Below are 24,968 nucleotides of genomic sequence, written 5' to 3' on the forward strand. Positions count from 1 at the left end.
TTCCAAGTGTTTTCAGCTGTTTTTAGGATGTGTCATATTTTGACATTTTTGCCATACTATAGCCTTGCCTTTTTGGTCAATTTTTCAACATGCCGTATTTTGGGTTTTTTGGCTGTTTTTGCAGGATTCTTTGCAATGGCGTGTCTCGGCAGGGTATTCTGTGCTGTTTTGAAGTATTTTCAGCATTTTTTAGGACGTGTCATATTTTGACATTTTTGCCATACTATAGCCTTGCCTTTTCGGTCAATTTTTCAACATGCCGTATTTTGGGTTTGTTGGCTGTTTTTGCAGAATTCTTTGCAATGGCGCGTCTCGGCAGGGTATTCTGTGCTGTTTTGAAGTATTTTCAGCAGTTTTTAGGACGTGTCATATTTTGACATTTTTGCCATACTATAGCCTTGCCTTTCTGGCCAATTTTTCAACATGCCGTATTTTTGTTTTTTTGGCTGTTTTTGCAGGATTCTTTGCAATGGCGCATCTCAGCAGGTTATTCTATGCTGTTTTGAAGTGTTTTCAGCTGTTTTTAGGATATGTCATATTTTGACATTTTTGCCATACTATAGCCTTGCCTTTTCGGTCAATTTTTCAACATGCCGTATTTTTGTTTTTTTGACTGTTTTTGCAGGATTCTTTGCAATGGCGCGTCTCGGCAGGTTAATCTATGCTGTTTCTAAGTGTTTTCACCTTTTTTTAGGACGTGTCACATTTCGACATTTTTGCCATACTATAGCCTTGCCTTTTCGATCATTTTTTCAATATGCTGTATTTTGGCTTTTTTGGCTGTTTTTGCAGGATTCTTTGCAATGGCGCGTCTCGGCAGTGTATTCTATGCTGTTTTGAAGTATTTTCAGCTGTTTTTACGACATGTCATATTTTGACATTTTTGCCATACTATAGCCTTGCCTTTTCGGTCATTTTTTGAACTCAACTTATTGTGGTGGTTTTGGTTGTTTTTGCAATATTGTATACTATGGCATGTCTTGGCATGCTTGTTCATGCTGTTTTGAGGTGTTTTCAGCTGTGTTTGGGACATGTCACATTTTGACATTTGTTACTGCCACACACATAGAACAAGGTTCAGAGAGTGGCCAAACACATAAAAGAGCGCCACACAGATCACGGAAGATAAAAAAAAACTGTTTATTTAGCAACAAGTTAACCAACAAGTAACCAAAACCAAAAGAGGGAGTTGGAGAACCCGGCCAAACAAGCAGATGATGGGAATAGCCTGCCCACAATCCAATCCCAAATCTCGGACTGTAAACAGACAAAAACAACGCTAAACAAAGTGCCATTGATCTGTATTTCCTGCTGTTGCTGTGGCCCACGTCGGTTGTGAATGATACCTTTACACCAACAGAGAGCAAGCATCATCATCATCCGGCCTTTTTCCCCCCCATTGATTTGAAGGACCTGGAGGAGGAGAAAAACACACACACTAACACAAATATGTAGAGAGACAGAGAAAAAAAAAGAGAATAATCACAGGAAACAACAGCTGGCACGTGCAACAACATTTTTGCCATACGATAACCTTGCCTTTTTGGTCATTTTTTCAACATGCCCTATTGTGGTTATTTTGGCAGTTTATGCAGCATTCTATGCAATGCCGCGTCTTGGCATTGTATTCTTTGGTACTTTTAAGTGTTTTCAGTTGTTTTTAGGACATGTCATATTTTGACATTTTTGCCATACTATAGCCTTGCCTTTTCGGTCAATTTTTCAACATGCCGTATTTTTGTTTTTTTGGCTGTTTTTGCAGGATTCTTTGCAATGGCGCGTCTCAGCAGGTTATTCTATGCTGTTTTGAAGTGTTTTCAGCTGTTTTTAGGACATGTCATATTTTGACATTTTTGCCATACTATAGCCTTGCCTTTTTGGTCAATTTTTCAACATGCTGTATTTTGGTTTTTTTGGCTGTTTTGCAGGATTCTGTGCTATGGTGGGTTTCGGCAGTGTATTCTATGCTACTTTGAAGTGTTTTTAGTTGTTTTTAGGACATGTCATATTTTGACATTTTTGCCATACTATAGCCTTGCCTTTTTGGTCAATTTTTCAACATGCTGTATTTTGGGTTTTTTGGCTGTTTTTGCAGGATTCTGTGCTATGGTGGGTTTCGGCAGTGTATTCTATGCTACTTTGAAGTGTTTTTAGTTGTTTTTAGGACATGTCATATTTTGACATTTTTGCCATACTATAGCCTTGCCTTTTTCGGTCAATTTTTCAACATGCCGTATTTTTGGTTTTTTGACTGTTTCTGCAGGATTCTTTGCAATGGTGCGTCTCGGCAGGCTATTCTACGCTGTTTTGAAGTATTTTCAGCTGTTTTTGGGAAGTGTCATATTTTGACATTTTTGCCATACTATAGCCTTGCCTTTTTGGTCAATTTTTCAACATGCCGTATTTTGTTTTTTTTGGCTGTTTTTGCAGGATTCTTTGCAATGGTGCGTCTCGGCAGTGTATTCTATGCTACTTTGAAGTGTTTTCAGTTGTTTTTAGGACATGTCATATTTTGACATTTTTGCCATACTATAGCCTTGCCTTTTCGGTCAATTTTTCAACATGCCGTATTTTTGGTTTTTTGACTGTTTCTGCAGGATTCTTTGCAATGGTGCGTCTCGGCATTGTATTCTATGCTGTTTTGAAGTATTTTCAGCTGTTTTTAGGACATGTCATATTTTGACATTTTTGCCATACTATAGCCTTGCCTTTTCGGTCAATTTTTCAACATGCCGTATTTTTGGTTTTTTGGCTGTTTTTGCAGGATTCTTTGCAATGGTGCGTCTCGGCAGGCTATTCTATGCTGTTTTGAAGTATTTTCAGCTGTTTTTAGGACGTGTCATATTTTGACATTTTTGCCATACTATAGCCTTGCCTTTTCGGTCAATTTTTCAACATGCCGTATTTTTGGTTTTTTGGCTGTTTTTGCAGGATTCTTTGCAATGGCGCGTCTCAGCAGGTTATTCTATGCTACTTTGAAGTGTTTTTAGTTGTTTTTAGGACATGTCATATTTTGACATTTTTGCCATACTATAGCCTTGCCTTTTTGGTCAATTTTTCAACATGCCGTATTTTGGGTTTGTTGGCTGTTTCTGCAGGATTCTTTGCAATGGCGCGTCTCGGCAGGTTATTCTATGCTGTTTTGAAGTATTTTCAGCTCTTTTTGGGACGTGTCATATTTTGACATTTTTGCCATACTATAGCCTTGCCTTTTCGGTCAATTTTTCAACATGCTGTATTTTTGGTTTTTTGACTGTTTCTGCAGGATTCTTTGCAATGGTGCGTCTCGGCATTGTATTCTATGCTGTTTTGAAGTATTTTCAGCTGTTTTTAGGACATGTCATATTTTGACATTTTTGCCATACTATAGCCTTGCCTTTTCGGTCAATTTTTCAACATGCCGTATTTTTGGTTTTTTGACTGTTTCTGCAGGATTCTTTGCAATGGCGCGTCTCGGCAGGCTATTCTATGCTGTTTTGAAGTATTTTCAGCTCTTTTTGGGACGTGTCATATTTTGCCATTTTTGCCATACTATAGCCTTGCCTTTTCGGTCAATTTTTCAACATGCCGTATTTTTGGTTTTTTGACTGTTTCTGCAGGATTCTATGCAATGGCACGTCTCAGCAGGTTATTCTATGCTACTTTGAAGTGTTTTTAGTTGTTTTTAGGACATGTCATATTTTGACATTTTTGCCATACTATAGCCTTGCCTTTTTCGGTCAATTTTTCAACATGCCGTATTTTTGGTTTTTTGACTGTTTCTGCAGGATTCTTTGCAATGGTGCGTCTCGGCAGGCTATTCTATGCTGTTTTGAAGTATTTTCAGCTGTTTTTGGGAAGTGTCATATTTTGACATTTTTGCCATACTATAGCCTTGCCTTTTTGGTCAATTTTTCAACATGCTGTATTTTGGGTTTGTTGGCTGTTTCTGCAGGATTCTTTGCAATGGCGCGTCTCGGCAGGTTGTTCTATGCTGTTTTGAAGTATTGTCAGCTCTTTTTGGGACGTGTCATATTTTGCCATTTTTGCCATACTATAGCCTTGCCTTTTCGGTCAATTTTTCAACATGCTGTATTTTGGGTTTTTTGGCTGTTTTTGCAGGATTCTTTGCAATGGTGCGTCTTGGCAGTGTATTCTATGCTACTTTGAAGTGTTTTCAGTTGTTTTTAGGACATGTCATATTTTGACATTTTTGCCATACTATAGCCTTGCCTTTTCGGTCAATTTTTCAACATGCCGTATTTTTGGTTTTTTGACTGTTTCTGCAGGATTCTTTGCAATGGTGCGTCTCGGCATTGTATTCTATGCTGTTTTGAAGTATTTTCAGCTGTTTTTAGGACATGTCATATTTTGACATTTTTGCCATACTATAGCCTTGCCTTTTCGGTCAATTTTTCAACATGCCGTATTTTTGGTTTTTTGGCTGTTTTTGCAGGATTCTTTGCAATGGCGCGTCTCAGCAGGTTATTCTATGCTACTTTGAAGTGTTTTTAGTTGTTTTTAGGACATGTCATATTTTGACATTTTTGCCATACTATAGCCTTGCCTTTTTGGTCAATTTTTCAACATGCCGTATTTTGGGTTTGTTGGCTGTTTCTGCAGGATTCTTTGCAATGGCGCGTCTCGGCAGGTTATTCTATGCTGTTTTGAAGTATTTTCAGCTCTTTTTGGGACGTGTCATATTTTGACATTTTTGCCATACTATAGCCTTGCCTTTTCGGTCAATTTTTCAACATGCTGTATTTTTGGTTTTTTGACTGTTTCTGCAGGATTCTTTGCAATGGCGCGTCTCGGCAGGCTATTCTATGCTGTTTTGAAGTATTTTCAGCTCTTTTTGGGACGTGTCATATTTTGCCATTTTTGCCATACTATAGCCTTGCCTTTTCGGTCAATTTTTCAACATGCCGTATTTTTGGTTTTTTGGCTGTTTTTGCAGGATTCTTTGCAATGGCGCGTCTCAGCAGGTTATTCTATGCTACTTTGAAGTGTTTTTAGTTGTTTTTAGGACATGTCATATTTTGACATTTTTGCCATACTATAGCCTTGCCTTTTCGGTCAATTTTTCAACATGCCGTATTTTTGGTTTTTTGACTGTTTCTGCAGGATTCTTTGCAGTGGTGCGTCTCGGCATTGTATTCTATGCTGTTTTGAAGTATTTTCAGCTGTTTTTAGGACATGTCATATTTTGACATTTTTGCCATACTATAGCCTTGCCTTTTTCGGTCAATTTTTCAACATGCCGTATTTTTGGTTTTTTGACTGTTTCTGCAGGATTCTTTGCAATGGTGCGTCTCGGCATTGTATTCTATGCTGTTTTGAAGTATTTTCAGCTGTTTTTAGGACATGTCATATTTTGACATTTTTGCCATACTATAGCCTTGCCTTTTTCGGTCAATTTTTCAACATGCCGTATTTTTGGTTTTTTGACTGTTTCTGCAGGATTCTTTGCAATGGTGCGTCTCGGCAGGCTATTCTATGCTGTTTTGAAGTATTTTCAGCTGTTTTTGGGAAGTGTCATATTTTGACATTTTTGCCATACTATAGCCTTGCCTTTTTGGTCAATTTTTCAACATGCTGTATTTTGGGTTTTTTGGCTGTTTTTGCAGGATTCTTTGCAATGGTGCGTCTTGGCAGTGTATTCTATGCTACTTTGAAGTGTTTTCAGTTGTTTTTAGGACATGTCATATTTTGACATTTTTGCCATACTATAGCCTTGCCTTTTCGGTCAATTTTTCAACATGCCGTATTTTTGGTTTTTTGACTGTTTCTGCAGGATTCTTTGCAATGGTGCGTCTCGGCATTGTATTCTATGCTGTTTTGAAGTATTTTCAGCTGTTTTTAGGACATGTCATATTTTGACATTTTTGCCATACTATAGCCTTGCCTTTTTCGGTCAATTTTTCAACATGCCGTATTTTTCGGTTTTTTGACTGTTTCTGCAGGATTCTTTGCAATGGTGCGTCTCGGCAGGCTATTCTATGCTGTTTTGAAGTATTTTCAGCTGTTTTTGGGAAGTGTCATATTTTGACATTTTTGCCATACTATAGCCTTGCCTTTTCGGTCAATTTTTCAACATGCCGTATTTTGTTTTTTTTGGCTGTTTTTGCAGGATTCTTTGCAATGGTGCGTCTCGGCAGTGTATTCTATGCTACTTTGAAGTGTTTTCAGTTGTTTTTAGGACATGTCATATTTTGACATTTTTGCCATACTATAGCCTTGCCTTTTCGGTCAATTTTTCAACATGCCGTATTTTTGGTTTTTTGACTGTTTCTGCAGGATTCTATGCAATGGCACGTCTCAGCAGGTTATTCTATGCTACTTTGAAGTGTTTTTAGTTGTTTTTAGGACATGTCATATTTTGACATTTTTGCCATACTATAGCCTTGCCTTTTTCGGTCAATTTTTCAACATGCCGTATTTTTGGTTTTTTGACTGTTTCTGCAGGATTCTTTGCAATGGTGCGTCTCGGCAGGCTATTCTATGCTGTTTTGAAGTATTTTCAGCTGTTTTTGGGAAGTGTCATATTTTGACATTTTTGCCATACTATAGCCTTGCCTTTTTGGTCAATTTTTCAACATGCCGTATTTTGGGTTTGTTGGCTGTTTCTGCAGGATTCTTTGCAATGGCGCGTCTCGGCAGGTTATTCTATGCTGTTTTGAAGTATTTTCAGCTCTTTTTGGGACGTGTCATATTTTGACATTTTTGCCATACTATAGCCTTGCCTTTTCGGTCAATTTTTCAACATGCCGTATTTTTGGTTTTTTGACTGTTTCTGCAGGATTCTATGCAATGGCACGTCTCAGCAGGTTATTCTATGCTACTTTGAAGTGTTTTTAGTTGTTTTTAGGACATGTCATATTTTGACATTTTTGCCATACTATAGCCTTGCCTTTTTCGGTCAATTTTTCAACATGCCGTATTTTTGGTTTTTTGACTGTTTCTGCAGGATTCTTTGCAATGGTGCGTCTCGGCAGGCTATTCTATGCTGTTTTGAAGTATTTTCAGCTGTTTTTGGGAAGTGTCATATTTTGACATTTTTGCCATACTATAGCCTTGCCTTTTTGGTCAATTTTTCAACATGCCGTATTTTGGGTTTGTTGGCTGTTTCTGCAGGATTCTTTGCAATGGCGCGTCTCGGCAGGTTATTCTATGCTGTTTTGAAGTATTTTCAGCTCTTTTTGGGACGTGTCATATTTTGACATTTTTGCCATACTATAGCCTTGCCTTTTCGGTCAATTTTTCAACATGCTGTATTTTTGGTTTTTTGACTGTTTCTGCAGGATTCTTTGCAATGGCGCGTCTCGGCAGGCTATTCTATGCTGTTTTGAAGTATTTTCAGCTCTTTTTGGGACGTGTCATATTTTGCCATTTTTGCCATACTATAGCCTTGCCTTTTCGGTCAATTTTTCAACATGCCGTATTTTTGGTTTTTTGGCTGTTTTTGCAGGATTCTTTGCAATGGCGCGTCTCAGCAGGTTATTCTATGCTACTTTGAAGTGTTTTTAGTTGTTTTTAGGACATGTCATATTTTGACATTTTTGCCATACTATAGCCTTGCCTTTTCGGTCAATTTTTCAACATGCCGTATTTTTGGTTTTTTGACTGTTTCTGCAGGATTCTTTGCAATGGTGCGTCTCGGCATTGTATTCTATGCTGTTTTGAAGTATTTTCAGCTGTTTTTAGGACATGTCATATTTTGACATTTTTGCCATACTATAGCCTTGCCTTTTTCGGTCAATTTTTCAACATGCCGTATTTTTGTTTTTTTGACTGTTTCTGCAGGATTCTTTGCAATGGTGCGTCTCGGCAGGCTATTCTATGCTGTTTTGAAGTATTTTCAGCTGTTTTTGGGAAGTGTCATATTTTGACATTTTTGCCATACTATAGCCTTGCCTTTTTGGTCAATTTTTCAACATGCTGTATTTTGGGTTTGTTGGCTGTTTTTGCAGGATTCTTTGCAATGGTGCGTCTTGGCAGTGTATTCTATGCTACTTTGAAGTGTTTTCAGTTGTTTTTAGGACATGTCATATTTTGACATTTTTGCCATACTATAGCCTTGCCTTTTTCGGTCAATTTTTCAACATGCCGTATTTTTGGTTTTTTGACTGTTTCTGCAGGATTCTTTGCAATGGTGCGTCTCGGCAGGCTATTCTATGCTGTTTTGAAGTATTTTCAGCTGTTTTTGGGAAGTGTCATATTTTGACATTTTTGCCATACTATAGCCTTGCCTTTTCGGTCAATTTTTCAACATGCCCTGTTATGGTGTTTTTGGCCGTTTTTGTAATATTGTTTACCATGGCTTGTCTTGGCACGCTATTTTATGCAGTTTTGAAGTGTTTTCAGCTCTTTTTAGGACATGTCATATTTTGACATTTTTGCCATACTATAGCCTTGCCTTTTTCGGTCAATTTTTCAACATGCCGTATTTTTGGTTTTTTGACTGTTTCTGCAGGATTCTTTGCAATGGTGCGTCTCGGCAGGCTATTCTATGCTGTTTTGAAGTATTTTCAGCTGTTTTTGGGAAGTGTCATATTTTGACATTTTTGCCATACTATAGCCTTGCCTTTTTGGTCAATTTTTCAACATGCTGTATTTTGGGTTTGTTGGCTGTTTCTGCAGGATTCTTTGCAATGGCGCGTCTCGGCAGGTTGTTCTATGCTGTTTTGAAGTATTGTCAGCTCTTTTTGGGACGTGTCATATTTTGCCATTTTTGCCATACTATAGCCTTGCCTTTTCGGTCAATTTTTCAACATGCTGTATTTTGGGTTTGTTGGCTGTTTTTGCAGGATTCTTTGCAATGGTGCGTCTTGGCAGTGTATTCTATGCTACTTTGAAGTGTTTTCAGTTGTTTTTAGGACATGTCATATTTTGACATTTTTGCCATACTATAGCCTTGCCTTTTCGGTCAATTTTTCAACATGCCGTATTTTTGTTTTTTTGACTGTTTCTGCAGGATTCTTTGCAATGGTGCGTCTCGGCCGGCTATTCTATGCTGTTTTGAAGTATTTTCAGCTGTTTTTGGGAAGTGTCATATTTTGACATTTTTGCCATACTATAGCCTTGCCTTTTCGGTCAATTTTTCAACATGCCGTATTTTGTTTTTTTTGGCTGTTTTTGCAGGATTCTTTGCAATGGTGCGTCTCGGCAGTGTATTCTATGCTACTTTGAAGTGTTTTCAGTTGTTTTTAGGACATGTCATATTTTGACATTTTTGCCATACTATAGCCTTGCCTTTTCGGTCAATTTTTCAACATGCCCTGTTATGGTGTTTTTGGCCGTTTTTGTAATATTGTTTACCATGGCTTGTCTTGGCACGCTATTTTATGCAGTTTTGAAGTGTTTTCAGCTCTTTTTAGGACATGTCATATTTTGACATTTTTGCCATACTATAGCCTTGCCTTTTCGGTCAATTTTTCAACATGCCGTATTTTTGGTTTTTTGACTGTTTTTGCAGGATTCTTTGCAATGGCGCGTCTCAGCAGGTTATTCTATGCTACTTTGAAGTGTTTTTAGTTGTCTTTAGGACATGTCATATTTTGACATTTTTGCCATACTATAGCCTTGCCTTTTTGGTCAATTTTTCAACATGCTGTACTTTGGGTTTGTTGGCTGTTTCTGCAGGATTCTTTGCAATGGTGCGTCTCGGCATTGTATTCTATGCTGTTTTGAAGTATTTTCAGCTGTTTTTAGGACATGTCATATTTTGACATTTTTGCCATACTATAGCCTTGCCTTTTTCGGTCAATTTTTCAACATGCCGTATTTTTGGTTTTTTGACTGTTTCTGCAGGATTCTTTGCAATGGTGCGTCTCGGCAGGCTATTCTATGCTGTTTTGAAGTATTTTCAGCTGTTTTTGGGAAGTGTCATATTTTGACATTTTTGCCATACTATAGCCTTGCCTTTTTGGTCAATTTTTCAACATGCTGTATTTTGGGTTTTTTGGCTGTTTTTGCAGGATTCTTTGCAATGGTGCGTCTTGGCAGTGTATTCTATGCTACTTTGAAGTGTTTTCAGTTGTTTTTAGGACATGTCATATTTTGACATTTTTGCCATACTATAGCCTTGCCTTTTCGGTCAATTTTTCAACATGCCGTATTTTTGGTTTTTTGACTGTTTCTGCAGGATTCTTTGCAATGGTGCGTCTCGGCATTGTATTCTATGCTGTTTTGAAGTATTTTCAGCTGTTTTTAGGACATGTCATATTTTGACATTTTTGCCATACTATAGCCTTGCCTTTTTCGGTCAATTTTTCAACATGCCGTATTTTTCGGTTTTTTGACTGTTTCTGCAGGATTCTTTGCAATGGTGCGTCTCGGCAGGCTATTCTATGCTGTTTTGAAGTATTTTCAGCTGTTTTTGGGAAGTGTCATATTTTGACATTTTTGCCATACTATAGCCTTGCCTTTTCGGTCAATTTTTCAACATGCCGTATTTTGTTTTTTTTGGCTGTTTTTGCAGGATTCTTTGCAATGGTGCGTCTCGGCAGTGTATTCTATGCTACTTTGAAGTGTTTTCAGTTGTTTTTAGGACATGTCATATTTTGACATTTTTGCCATACTATAGCCTTGCCTTTTCGGTCAATTTTTCAACATGCCCGTATTTTTGGTTTTTTGACTGTTTCTGCAGGATTCTATGCAATGGCACGTCTCAGCAGGTTATTCTATGCTACTTTGAAGTGTTTTTAGTTGTTTTTAGGACATGTCATATTTTGACATTTTTGCCATACTATAGCCTTGCCTTTTTCGGTCAATTTTTCAACATGCCGTATTTTTGGTTTTTTGACTGTTTCTGCAGGATTCTTTGCAATGGTGCGTCTCGGCAGGCTATTCTATGCTGTTTTGAAGTATTTTCAGCTGTTTTTGGGAAGTGTCATATTTTGACATTTTTGCCATACTATAGCCTTGCCTTTTTGGTCAATTTTTCAACATGCCGTATTTTGGGTTTGTTGGCTGTTTCTGCAGGATTCTTTGCAATGGCGCGTCTCGGCAGGTTATTCTATGCTGTTTTGAAGTATTTTCAGCTCTTTTTGGGACGTGTCATATTTTGACATTTTTGCCATACTATAGCCTTGCCTTTTCGGTCAATTTTTCAACATGCTGTATTTTTGGTTTTTTGACTGTTTCTGCAGGATTCTTTGCAATGGCGCGTCTCGGCAGGCTATTCTATGCTGTTTTGAAGTATTTTCAGCTCTTTTTGGGACGTGTCATATTTTGCCATTTTGCCATACTATAGCCTTGCCTTTTCGGTCAATTTTTCAACATGCCGTATTTTTGGTTTTTTGGCTGTTTTTGCAGGATTCTTTGCAATGGCGCGTCTCAGCAGGTTATTCTATGCTACTTTGAAGTGTTTTTAGTTGTTTTTAGGACATGTCATATTTTGACATTTTTGCCATACTATAGCCTTGCCTTTTCGGTCAATTTTTCAACATGCCGTATTTTTGGTTTTTTGACTGTTTCTGCAGGATTCTTTGCAATGGTGCGTCTCGGCATTGTATTCTATGCTGTTTTGAAGTATTTTCAGCTGTTTTTAGGACATGTCATATTTTGACATTTTGCCATACTATTGCCCTGCCTTTTTCGGTCAATTTTTCAACATGCCGTATTTTTGGTTTTTTGACTGTTTCTGCAGGATTCTTTGCAATGGTGCGTCTCGGCAGGCTATTCTATGCTGTTTTGAAGTATTTTCAGCTGTTTTTGGGAAGTGTCATATTTTGACATTTTTGCCATACTATAGCCTTGCCTTTTCGGTCAATTTTTCAACATGCCCTGTTATGGTGTTTTTGGCCGTTTTTGTAATATTGTTTACCATGGCTTGTCTTGGCACGCTATTTTATGCAGTTTTGAAGTGTTTTCAGCTCTTTTTAGGACATGTCATATTTTGACATTTTTGCCATACTATTGCCTTGCCTTTTTCGGTCAATTTTTCAACATGCCGTATTTTTGGTTTTTTGACTGTTTCTGCAGGATTCTTTGCAATGGTGCGTCTCGGCAGGCTATTCTATGCTGTTTTGAAGTATTTTCAGCTGTTTTTGGGAAGTGTCATATTTTGACATTTTTGCCATACTATAGCCTTGCCTTTTTGGTCAATTTTTCAACATGCTGTATTTTGGGTTTGTTGGCTGTTTCTGCAGGATTCTTTGCAATGGCGCGTCTCGGCAGGTTGTTCTATGCTGTTTTGAAGTATTGTCAGCTCTTTTTGGGGACGTGTCATATTTTGCCATTTTGCCATACTATAGCCTTGCCTTTTCGGTCAATTTTTCAACATGCTGTATTTTGGGTTTGTTGGCTGTTTTGCAGGATTCTTTGCAATGGTGCGTCTTGGCAGTGTATTCTATGCTACTTTGAAGTGTTTTCAGTTGTTTTTAGGACATGTCATATTTTGACATTTTGCCATACTATAGCCTTGCCTTTTCGGGTCAATTTTTCAACATGCCGTATTTTTGTTTTTTTGACTGTTTCTGCAGGATTCTTTGCAATGGTGCGTCTCGGCCGGCTATTCTATGCTGTTTTGAAGTATTTTCAGCTGTTTTTGGGAAGTGTCATATTTTGACATTTTGCCATACTATAGCCTTGCCTTTTTAGGTCAATTTTCAACATGCCGTATTTTGTTTTTTGGCTGTTTTGCAGGATTCTTTTGCAATGGTGCGTCTCGGCAGTGTATTCTATGCTACTTTGAAGTGTTTTCAGTTGTTTTAGGACATGTCATATTTTGACATTTTTGCCATACTATAGCCTTGCCTTTTCGGTCAATTTTCAACATGCCCTGTTATGGTGTTTTTGGCCGTTTTGTAATATTGTTTACCATGGCTTGTCTTGGCACGCTATTTTATGCAGTTTTGAAGTGTTTTCAGCTCTTTTAGGACATGTCATATTTTGACATTTTTGCCATACTATAGCCTTGCCTTTTTCGGTCAATTTTTCAACATGCCGTATTTTTGGTTTTTTGACTGTTTCTGCAGGATTCTTTGCAATGGTGCGTCTCGGCAGGCTATTCTATGCTGTTTTGAAGTATTTTCAGCTGTTTTTGGGAAGTGTCATATTTTGACATTTTTTGCCATACTATAGCCTTGCCTTTTGGTCAATTTTTTCAACATGCTGTATTTTGGGTTTTTTGGCTGTTTCTGCAGGATTCTTTGCAATGGCGCGTCTCGGCAGGTTGTTCTATGCTGTTTTGAAGTATTTTCAGCTCTTTTTGGGACGTGTCATAGTTTGCCATTTTGCCATACTATAGCCTTGCCTTTTCGGTCAATTTTTCAACATGCTGTATTTTGGGTTTGTTGGCTGTTTTTGCAGGATTCTTTGCAATGGTGCGCCTTGGCAGTGTATTCTATGCTACTTTGAAGTGTTTTCAGTTGTTTTTAGGACATGTCATATTTTGACATTTTTGCCATACTATAGCCTTGCCTTTTCGGGTCAATTTTTCAACATGCCGTATTTTTGTTTTTTGACTGTTTCTGCAGGATTCTTTGCAATGGTGCGTCTCGGCCGGCTATTCTATGCTGTTTTGAAGTATTTTCAGCTGTTTTTGGGAAGTGTCATATTTTGACATTTTTGCCATACTATAGCCTTGCCTTTTCGGTCAATTTTTCAACATGCCGTATTTTGTTTTTTTTGGCTGTTTTTGCAGGATTCTTTGCAATGGTGCGTCTCGGCAGTGTATTCTATGCTACTTTGAAGTGTTTTCAGTTGTTTTTAGGACATGTCATATTTTGACATTTTTGCCATACTATAGCCTTGCCTTTTCGGTCAATTTTTCAACATGCCCTGTTATGGTGTTTTTGGCCGTTTTTGTAATATTGTTTACCATGGCTTGTCTTGGCACGCTATTTTATGCAGTTTTGAAGTGTTTTCAGCTCTTTTTAGGACATGTCATATTTTGACATTTTTGCCATACTATAGCCTTGCCTTTTCGGTCAATTTTTCAACATGCCGTATTTTTGGTTTTTTGACTGTTTTTGCAGGATTCTTTGCAATGGCGCGTCTCAGCAGGTTATTCTATGCTACTTTGAAGTGTTTTTAGTTGTCTTTAGGACATGTCATATTTTGACATTTTTGCCATACTATAGCCTTGCCTTTTTGGTCAATTTTTCAACATGCTGTACTTTGGGTTTGTTGGCTGTTTCTGCAGGATTCTTTGCAATGGCGCGTCTCGGCAGGTTGTTCTATGCTGTTTTGAAGTATTTTCAGCTCTTTTTGGGACGTGTCATATTTTGACATTTTTGCCATACTATAGCCTTGCCTTTTCGGTCAATTTTTCAACTTGCCCTGTTATGGTGTTTTTGGCCGTTTTTGCAATATTGTTTGCCATGGCTTGTCTTGGCACGCTATTTTATGCAGTTTTGAACTGTTTTCAGCTCTTTTTAGGATGTGTCATATTTTGACATTTTTGCCATACTATAGCCTTGCCTTTTTGGTCAATTTTTCAACATGCCGTATTTTTGTTTTTTTGGCTGTTTTTGCAGGATTCTTTGCAATGGCGCGTCTCAGCAGGTTATTCTATGCTGTTTTGAGGTATTTTCTGCTGTTTTTAGGACATGTCATATTTTGACATTTTTGCCATACTATAGCCTTGCCTTTTCGGTCAATTTTTCAACATGCCCTGTTATGGTGTTTTTGGCCGTTTTTGTAATATTGTTTACCATGACCTGTCTTGGCAAGCTATTTTATGCAGTTTTGAAGTGTTTTCAGCTGTTTTTAGGACATGTCATATTTTGACATTTTTGCCATACTATAGCCTTGCCTTTTCGGTCAATTTTTCAACATGCCGTATTTTTGGTTTTTTGACTGTTTCTGCAGGATTCTTTGCAATGGCGCGTCTCGGCAGGCTATTCTATGCTGTTTTGAAGTATTTTCAGCTCTTTTTGGGACGTGTCATATTTTGACATTTTTGCCATACTATAGCCTTGCCTTTTCGGTCAATTTTTCAACTTGCCCTGTTATGGTGTTTTTGGCCGTTTTTGCAATATTGTTTGCCATGGCTTGTCTTGGCACGCTATTTTATGCAGTTTTGAACTGTTTTCAGCTCTTTTTAGGATGTGTCATATTTTGACATTTTTGCCATACTATAGCCTTGCCTTTTTGGTCAATTTTTCAACATGCCGTATTTTTGTTTTTTTGGCTGTTTTTGCAGGATTCTTTGCAATGGCGCGTCTCAGCAGGTTATTCTATGCTGTTTTGAGGTATTTTCTGCTGTTTTTAGGACATGTCATATTTTGACATTTTTGCCATACTATAGCCTTGCCTTTTCGGTCAATTTTTCAACATGCCCTGTTATGGTGTTTTTGGCCGTTTTTGTAATATTGTTTACCATGACCTGTCTTGGCAAGCTATTTTATGCAGTTTTGAAGTATTTTCAGCTGTTTTTAGGACATGTCATATTTTGACAATTTTGCCATACTATAGCCTTGCCTTTTCGGTCAATTTTTCAACATGCCGTATTTTTGGTTTTTTGACTGTTTCTGCAGGATTCTTTGCAATGGTGCGTCTCGGCATTGTATTCTATGCTGTTTTGAGGCATTTTCAGCTGTTTTTGGGAAGTGTCATATTTTGACATTTTTGCCATACTATAGCCTTGCCTTTTCGGTCAATTTTTCAACATGCCCTGTTATGGTGTTTTTGGCCGTTTTTGTAATATTGTTTACCATGGCTTGTCTTGGCACGCTATTTTATGCAGTTTTGAAGTGTTTTCAGCCTTTTTAGGACATGTCATATTTCAAAATTTTTGCCATACTATAGCCTTGCCTTTCTGGTCAATTTTTCAACATGTTGTATTTTGGGTTTTTTGGCTGTTTTTGCAGGATTTCTTTGCAATGGCGCGTCTCGGCAGGCTATTCTATGCTGTTTTGAAGTATTTTCAGCTGTTTTTGGGACGTGTCATATTTTGACATTTTTGCCATACTATAGCCTTGCCTTTTCGGTCATTTTTTCAACATGCCCTATTATGGTGTTTTTGGCCGTTTTTGCAATATTATTTGTCATGGCTTGTCTTGGCACGCTATTTTATGCAGTTTTGAAGTGTTTTCAGCTGTTTTTAGGACGTGTCATATTTTGACATTTTTGCCATACTATAGCCTTGCCTTTTCGGTCAATTTTTCAACATGCCGTATTTTTGGTTCTTTGACCGTTTCTGCAGGATTCTTTGCAATGGCGCGTCTCGGCAGGTTATTCTATGCTGTTTTGAAGTGTTTTCAGCTGTTTTTAGGACGTGTCATATTTTGACATTTTTGCCTTGCCTTTTCGGTAATTTTTTCAACATACTGTATTTTGGGTTTTTTGGCTGTTTTTGCAGGATTTCTTTGCAATGGCGCGTCTCGGCAGGCTATTCTATGCTGTTTTGAAGTATTTTCAGCTGTTTTTACGACATGTCATATTTTGACATTTTTGCCATACTATAGCCTTGCCTTTTCGGTCATTTTTTCAACATGCCCTATTATGTTGTTTTTGGCCGTTTTTGCAATATTATTTGTCATGGCTTGTCTTGGCACGCTATTTCATGCAGTTTTGGAGTGTTTTCAGCTGTTTTTAGGACGTGTCATATTTTGACATTTTTGCCATACTATAGCCTTGCCTTTTCGGTTAATTTTTCAATATGCCGTATTTTTGTTTTTTTGGCTGTTTTTGCAGGATTCTTTGCAATGGCGCGTCTCGAAAGGTTAATCTATGCTGTTTTGAAGTATTTCAGCTGATTTTAGGACATGTCATATTTGGACATTTTTGCCATACTATAGCCTTGCCTTTTCGGTCAATTTTTCAACATGGCGTATTTTGGATTTTTCCTCTAATTTTGCAGCGTTTTTTTGTAATGGCGCGTCTCTGCAGTGTATTTTATGCTACTTTCAAGTGTTTTCAGTTGTTTTTAGGACGTGTCATATTTTGACATTTTTGCTATACTATAGCCTTGCCTTTTCGGTCAATTTTTCAACATGCCGTATTTTTGGTTCTTTGACCGTTTCTGCAGGATTCTTTGCAATGGCGCGTCTCGGCAGGTTATTCTATGCTGTTTTGAAGTGTTTTCAGCTGTTTTTAGGACGTGTCATATTTTGACATTTTTGCCTTGCCTTTTCGGTAATTTTTTCAACATACTGTATTTTGGGTTTTTTGGCTGTTTTTGCAGGATTTCTTTGCAATGGCGCGTCTCGGCAGGCTATTGTATGCTGTTTTGAAGTATTTTCAGCTGTTTTTACGACATGTCATATTTTGACATTTTTGCCATACTATAGCCTTGCCTTTTCGGTCATTTTTTCAACATGCCCTATTATGTTGTTTTTGGCCGTTTTTGCAATATTATTTGTCATGGCTTGTCTTGGCACGCTATTTCATGCAGTTTTGGAGTGTTTTCAGCTGTTTTTAGGACGTGTCATATTTTGACATTTTTGCCATACTATAGCCTTGCCTTTTCGGTTAATTTTTCAATATGCCGTAGTTTTGTTTTTTTGGCTGTTTTTGCAGGATTCTTTGCAATGGCGCGTCTCGAAAGGTTAAGCTATGCTGTTTTGAAGTATTTCAGCTGATTTTAGGACATGTCATATTTGGACATTTTTGCCATACTATAGCCTTGCCTTTTCGGTCAATTTTTCAACATGGCGTATTTTGGATTTTTCCTCTAATTTTGCAGCGTTTTTTTGCAATGTCGCGTCTCAGCAGGGTATTCTGTGCTACTTTGAAGTGTTTTCAGCTGTTTTTAGGATATGTCATATTTTGACATTTTTGCCATACTATAGCCTTGCCTTTTTGGTCAATTTTCCATTTTCTTCCGCTTATCCGGGGTCGGGTCGCGGGGGCAGCAGCCTAAGCAGGGAAACCCAGACTTCCCTCTCCCCGGCCACTTCATCCAGCTCTTCCCGGGGGACCCAGGCGTTCCCAGGCCAGCTGAGAGACGTAGTCTCCAGCGTGTCCTGGGTCTTCCCTGGGCCTCCTACCGTGGGACGCGTGCCTGAACACCTCACCAGGGAGGCGTCCTGGAGGCATCCTAATTAGATGCCCGAGCCACCTCATCTGGCTCTTCTCAATGCGGAGGAGCAGCGGCTCTACTCCGAGCTCCTCCCGGATGACCGAGCTTCTCACCCTATCTCTAAGGGAGAGCCCAGCCACCCTACGGAGGAAACTCATTTCGGCCGCTTGTACCCGCGATCTAGTTCTTTCGGTCACTACCCAAAGCTCGTGACCATAGGTGAGGGTAGGAACGAAGATCGACTGGTAAATCGAGAGCTTTGCCTTTCGGCTCAGCTCCCTCTTCACCAAGACCGACCGGTGCAGAGTCTGCATTACTGCAGACGCCGCACCGATCCGCCTGTCGATCTCCCGTTCCATCCTTCCCTCACTCGTGAACAAGACCCCGAGGTACTTAAACTCCTCCACTTGGGGCAGGACTTCATTCCCGATCCGGAGGGGGCACGCCACCCTTTTCCGGCTGAGAACCATGGTCTCGGATTTGGAGGTGCTGATTTTCATTCCAGCCGCTTCACACTCGGCTGCGAACCGATCCAGTGAGAGCTGAAGGTCGCGGCCCGATGAAGCCAACAGGACCACATCATCTGCAAAGAGCAGAGACCTAATCCTGAGGTCACCTCAACACCCTGGCTGCTCCTAGAAATTCTGTCCATAAAAGTTATGAACAGAATCGGTGACAAAGGGCAGCCCTGGCGGAGCCGGAAACGAGTTCGACTTACTGCCGGCAATGCGGACCAAGCTCCGGCACCGGTCATACAGGGAACGGACAGCCCGTATCAGGGAGTCCGAAACCCCATATTCCCGGAGAACCCCCCACAGGACTCCCCGAGGGACACGGTCGAATGCCTCCTCCAAGTCCACAAAGCACATGTGGACTGGTTGGGCAAACTCCCAAGCACCCTCAAGGATCCTGCCAAGGGTCCAGAGCTGGTCCACAGTTCCACGACCGGGCGAAACCGCATTGCTCCTCCTGAATCTGGGTTCTACTATCCGCGGACCCTCCTCTCTTGTACCCCGAATAGACCTTACCAGGGAGGCTGAGGAGTGTGATCCCCTGTAGTTGGAACACACCCTCCGGTCCCCTTCTTGAAAAGAGGGACCACCACCCCAGTCTGCCAGTCCAAGGGCACTGCCCCCGATGTCCACGCAATGTTGCAGAGTCGTGTCAGCCACGACAGCCCCACAACATCCAGGGCCTTGAGGAACTCCGGGCGGACCTCGTCCACCCCCGGGGCCCTGCCACCGAGGAGCTTTTTGACCACCTCGGTAACCTCAGCCCCAGGGATAGAGGAGCCCACCCCCGGGTCCCCAGGCCCTGCTTCCCCAACGGAAGGCGTGTCGGTGGGATTGAGGAGGTCTTCGAAGTATTCCTTCCACCGATCCACAACGTCCCGAGTCGAGGTCAGCAGCGCCCCGTCGCCACCATACACAGTGTTGACGGAGCACTGTTTCCCCCTCCTGAGACGCCGGATGGTGGTCCAGAACCTCTTCGAAGCCGTCCGGAAGTCGTTTTCCATGGCCTCGCCGAACTCCTCCCATGCCCGGGTTTTCGCCTCGGCGACCGCCGCCGCCGCACTCCGCTTGGCCTGTCGGTACCTGTCTGCTGCCTCCGGAGTCCCACAGGCCAAGAAGGCCCAATAGGACTCCTTCTTCAGCTTGACGGCACCCCTTACCGCCGGTGTCCACCAGCGGGTTCGGGTGTTGCCGCCCCGACAGGCACCAACCACCTTACGGCCACAGCACTGGTCGGCCGCCTCAGCAATGGAGGCACGGAACACGGCCCACTCGGACTCAATGTCCCCAGCCTCCCCCGGGACATGGTCGAAGCTCTTCCGGAGGTGGGAGTTGAAGCTCCTTCTGACGGGAGACTCTGCCAGACGTTCCCACCAGACCCTCACTATGCGTTTGGGTCTGCCAGGTCTGACCGGCGTCCTCCCCCACCATCGGAGCCAACTCACCACCAGATGGTGATCGGTTGACAGCTCCGCCCCTCTCTTCACCCGAGTGTCCAAGACATACGGCCGCAAGTCCTAGGGTGACGGCCTAGGGTGTCCTGATGCCAAGTGCGCATATGGACACCCTTATGCTTGAACATGGTGTTCGTTATGGACAATCTGTGGCGAGCACAGAAGTCCAATAACAAAACACCACTCGGGTTCAGATCGGGGGGGCCATTCCTCCCGATCACGCCCCTCCAGGTCTCACTGTCGTTGCCAACGTGAGCGTTGAAGTCCCCCAGCAGAACGAGGGAGTCCCCAGAAGGAGCACTCTCCAGCACCCCCTCTAAGGACTCCAAAAAGGGTGGATACTCTGAACTGCTGTTTGGGCCATAGGCACAAACAACAGTCAGGATCCGTCCCCCAACCCGAAGGCGGAGGGAGGCTACCCTCTCATTCACCGGCGTAAACTCCAACGTGCAGGCACCGAGCCGGGGGGCAATAAGTATTGCCACCCCTGCCCGGCGCCTCTCACCAGTGGCAACTCCAGAGTGGAAGAGAGTCCATCCCCTCTCAAGAAGACTGGTTCCGGAGCCCAAGCCATGCGTCGAGGTGAGGCCGACTATATCTAGTCGGAACTTCTCAACCTCGCGCACCAGCTCAGGCTCCTTCCCCACCAGAGAGGTGACATTCCACGTCCCCAGAGCTAGCTTCTGCAGCCAAGGATCGGACCGCCAAGGTCCCCGCCTTCGGCTGCCGCCCAGCTCACATTGCACCCGACCCCTACGGCCCCTCCTATGGGTGGTGAGCCCACGGGAAGGAGGTCCCATGTCACCTCTTCGGGCTGTGCCCGGCCGGGCCCCATGGGTAAAGGCCCGGCCACCAGGCGCTCGCCATCGAGCCCCACCCCCAGGCCTGGCTCCAGGGGGGGGCCCCGGTGACCCGCGTCCGGGCGAGGGGAACTCTGAACCATTGGTTGATGTCATCATAGGGGTCTTGTGAGCTACATTTTGTCTGGTCCCTCCCCTAGGACCTGTTTGCCATGGGTGACCCTACCAGGGGCATGAAGCCCCCGACAACTGAGCTCCTAGGATCACTGGGACACGCAAACCCCTCCACCACGATAAGGTGGTAGCTCAGGGAGGCCCTATTTTGTTTTTTTGGCTGTTTCTGCAGGATTCTTTGCAATGGTGCGTCTCGGCAGGTTATACTATGCTGTTTTGAAGTATTTCAGCTGTTTTTAGGACATGTCATATTTTGACATTTTTGCCATACTATAGCCTTGCCTTTTTGGTCAATTTTTCAACATGCCGTATTTTTGTTTTTTTGGCTGTTTTTGCAGGATTCTTTGCAATGGCGCGTCTCAGCAGGTTATTCTATGCTGTTTTGAGGTATTTTCAGCTGTTTTTAGGACATGTCATATTTTGACATATTATACTGAGGAGCTGTGATGTTTTTCTGTGAAATTTTTGAGGACATACTATAAAATGAGTATTTGATGAAATTTTTGATGACAACATACGATGAGGTTTCTGTGACATTTTGGACATTACACTATACTATGATGTTTTTTTAATTGAAATTGACAAAGAAGTATTCTATGACTTTTTTTGGGAAATACTTGATGACATACTATACTATGACATTTAGAGAACATTTTTGACGATATTCCATAATATAACACCTTTGGGGCATGTTTAGAAGACTTACTATACTATGACATGTTTGAGAAATTTTTTACTTACTTGAAAGTACGAAGTCTCTCCCTTTGTACACACATTTTTCTTGCTGCTGGTAACAGTCTCATGTTGACCCCATGCTGCCCTTTTTTTCTCCAGGAGAGAAGACACTGGTTTTGTCGAAGAATCTTCACAGCTCGGCACTATTGAGGAACAGACTCTGGTTAGTAACTACACCCAGTTTTTCTGCTTTATCATTGTAACCCCCATTGTTACGAACCCAAAACAAGCTGCATTTATTTCCATTTCTGACTTTCCTTTTTTCTCCTCCAGTCTGGTTCTGGTGTAGTTGAGTCCAGTTCACTTCTGCTGCAGGAGACAGCTGGTGACTCCACAGTGCCATTAGTGTCTGAAATGAGAGAGAGCGGTTCTCTGGAGCTGGAACCCTCTGTGTCAGTAGTAACTCCGAAAGAACCAGAGAGAGCTGCCACCATGCCCATGGAGACCCTCAGAGCCCAGACTGTGCTGCAGGAGGGCATGCTTGGCCGCAAACATGATGTGGAGGGCTCAGGGAAGAAGGCTTCAAATAGGTAGATGATAGCAGGAGAAAGACCACAGTGCTTTTTTTCATGCTTTAGCCCATTTACCACATGAAATTTAGTCTTCACATCACCTCACCACCCATTCCAGAAGTGAATTCCCGTTGAAAAATGTATTAGCACACTTGAAAACTTGCTTACCTTCTTTTGTCCATCACAATGAAGTTGCATCACCCATTACCTTTCAAATCAATATACACCTGAAAAGCAAAACCACTTGGCAAAAATGCAACATTAGCAAACATAAATGCAGAATTCATGTTTCTTCTGATGGATAAAACTCAAGCAGGTTTCAAGAGTAAATGTCAATAATATAAAGGAACAAAAGAAAAAAAATGTCTACTTTATTATTTTTTTTTTAAATAAAAAAACATCAAATAACCTTTTAAGACAACAGGTGTCAGTAAAAAAAAAAAGTAAAAATGCAGTAAAAGGTGATTTTGCAATAGTTTGTCTGTGAGTTTTAAAAATAAATCATTTAATTTAATTTGAGTTTTTGAAGTGTTTTTTAATATTATCTCAAATTCCTTTTGTGAGAATTTACTTTTTTCATTACTGTATTGGTCATACAGAAAACTCATTCATGTCAGAAATGTTTGCTTTGATTTGTTTTGCATTAGATGTTAGTAATTTGGTCTGTGCTATGTGTTTCTATGTCACTTGCAAAAAAATCAGCCAATTAACAAAAAAAAGTTCTAGTGCAGTTCTAGTGCATGTAGATTTAATTATGGGCATTTTAGACATGCACAGTTCAATAAAAATCTAACAGAAGATACATAAATGTAGATACTGCACATTCACAGCTGGCAAACATAATGTTTTTTTTTAAAAAAAAACTCCTGTAGTTTAAGTAATTTTGAGTTTTGTAGACAACCATCAGCAAAAAAAGAAAATATGAACCTATGCTTCAAGTACAGTTGAAGTGTTGATAATTTGTAGCCACCTGTGATTTCAAAGATGATTGAACAGGAACAACACCTATAATCTTAAACATCTTTGACATTTCATTTTTTATGGAGCAGCTTCAATCTTTATACCTCATCTCAAATTTGAGTTTTAGCACTCTGTTTTGGATTTGGGAGGCACTTATTGATGTTTACTTATATTTTAAGACTGAAATTTGAAAATGTGTACTTCCCCTTTATAGGTGCAAAAATACATTATCTATTTTTGTCCTGTCCACCACCTAATATTTAACTGCTTTTGGATGAGCCCACTGATTTAATTTTTTTTTTTGTTGTTGTTCCCTTTTCAGCATCTTTGTTGTAATGGAAAAAAAACCCTCTAGCTTCTTTAAGTCAATTTCTCAAAGCACAAAAACATTACTGCTGTCTTACAGAGGATCTGGGTGTTTTTGAAATAAAATAACTATTTGCAGTTGTTACACAGCAGTGAGTTGCTCCAACTGCTTTTCTTTGTTCTAATTAACTGAATTAGGTCTTAATGGAGTGGTGATGTTGTTGTGACTCTCGTAATTTGGATTTAATTAAATTAATTTTTACATTACTGGGGGAAATTAGCTACCTGAATTCATCAATATCTAAGCTCCTCATTTCCTACCCCTCCTTTTCCTCTCAGGTCTTGGAACAACTTGTACTGTGTACTGAAGCCGGGTCAGCTCTCAGTCTATAAGGACGCCAAGAGTTTTGGCCATGGGGTGACGTTTCATGGTGAGGACCCCTTGTCCCTAAATAATGCTAGTTGGGAGATCCTAACCACCTACAAAAAGAAGAAGCACGTCTGCAAGCTACGGTGAGAATCCTATTTTGTTAAATATGCTTATTCTTGCCATGAATCAGATGAGATTATTATGTGCAACATTTTACCATTAAAGGATGGGATGCACCAAATTATCAGCTAAACATCGGTATCGGCCAATATTCACCTTGTTGACTCCCATGGGCCTACTGGCAAATAATATGACGGCAGTGGTCAATGTTTTTCTGTTGAGTCACATCAATTTTTTGCAGGTTAAAGAGCAAACTCAATACTATTGGCCACAAACTTAAATTAGAGTACAGGGATTAATCACTTATTTTTTGAATAGCGTAGATTTCTTTGTTTTTCTGGCACAAAAGGGGAAATAAATAACAACAACAACAAAATAAACAACAATACAAAAACATCTATTGGCTATCGGCTAAATTGTAATTTCAAACATTAGTATCGGCCCAGAATTTCGAAATCAGTGTATCCTAATTAAAGGCCGAGAGCTGCAACTTCCTAGAATTTATCATCACTGTCAAGTTTCTAAGCAACCAGCGATGACTTTAGGAAGTCACTGTTCCCGGCTAAGAAATAGTCTCACACATAAAAGCCAAAACCTGTTGTTTTTATGGTTTAGAAAGCAGAAAGTTGGAGCTTTGTTGTTTGAATTACTGAAAAATCTGTTCTGAGGAAAGTTAGTCTTAATGCTGTTTTAAAGGTCAAAAGAGAAGTTTTAAACAGCCACTTGTGTTTCTCTACATCTTAACTTCGCTTTCCTTTCCCTCTCAGACTTGGAGACGGCAGTGAATATCTTTTCCAGTGTAAAGACGAGGTAAGTTTCTAACCACCGAGAGATAAACAGCACATAACAGCTTTCTACAAATCATGAGACAGAATGTTCTGGACTTTGCATGTGATTATATGATCTTTGACCTTGTGTACTGTAAAGCAGAAGTCACGAGGTGTAATGCTGCATGTAGAATATATATATTTACATTTTGTTTTCAAAGCTGTTTCAGCCTGTCTAAGTTGTCAACAACTCAGCTACTGAGAGATTTAGCCTACAGGGATCATTTAGTTTTACAAGATAAAATAAT

General features: G+C 40.5%; 1 protein-coding gene and 1 long non-coding RNA gene across 3 annotated transcripts in view; one reads left to right on the forward strand and one right to left on the reverse strand.

The window, feature by feature from the left end:
* sptb (spectrin, beta, erythrocytic) overlaps positions 1-24,968 on the forward strand; it is a 107,133-nt gene that overhangs the window by 74,770 nt on the left and 7,395 nt on the right. For both annotated transcript variants that reach the window (XM_088087244.1, XM_088087245.1), the window contains 4 exons: positions 21,725-21,788; positions 21,899-22,155; positions 23,743-23,916; positions 24,661-24,703. In XM_088087244.1, coding sequence (XP_087943370.1) covers positions 21,725-21,788; positions 21,899-22,155; positions 23,743-23,916; positions 24,661-24,703 — 538 coding nt within the window. The remainder of the gene's footprint in view (positions 1-21,724; positions 21,789-21,898; positions 22,156-23,742; positions 23,917-24,660; positions 24,704-24,968) is intronic.
* On the reverse strand, positions 1,122-21,968 carry LOC148187423 (uncharacterized). The gene is made up of 2 exons (XR_015778609.1): positions 21,632-21,968; positions 1,122-1,413 (listed from the first exon to the last, which is right to left on the reverse strand). It is a non-coding gene; the product is annotated as an uncharacterized LOC148187423 (long non-coding RNA).

The sequence above is a fragment of the Plectropomus leopardus genome, chromosome 14 (assembly GCF_026936395.1).
Source record: "Plectropomus leopardus strain MGB_pleo_1.0 chromosome 14, ASM2693639v1, whole genome shotgun sequence".
Taxonomy (NCBI): Eukaryota; Metazoa; Chordata; class Actinopteri; order Perciformes; family Serranidae; genus Plectropomus; species Plectropomus leopardus.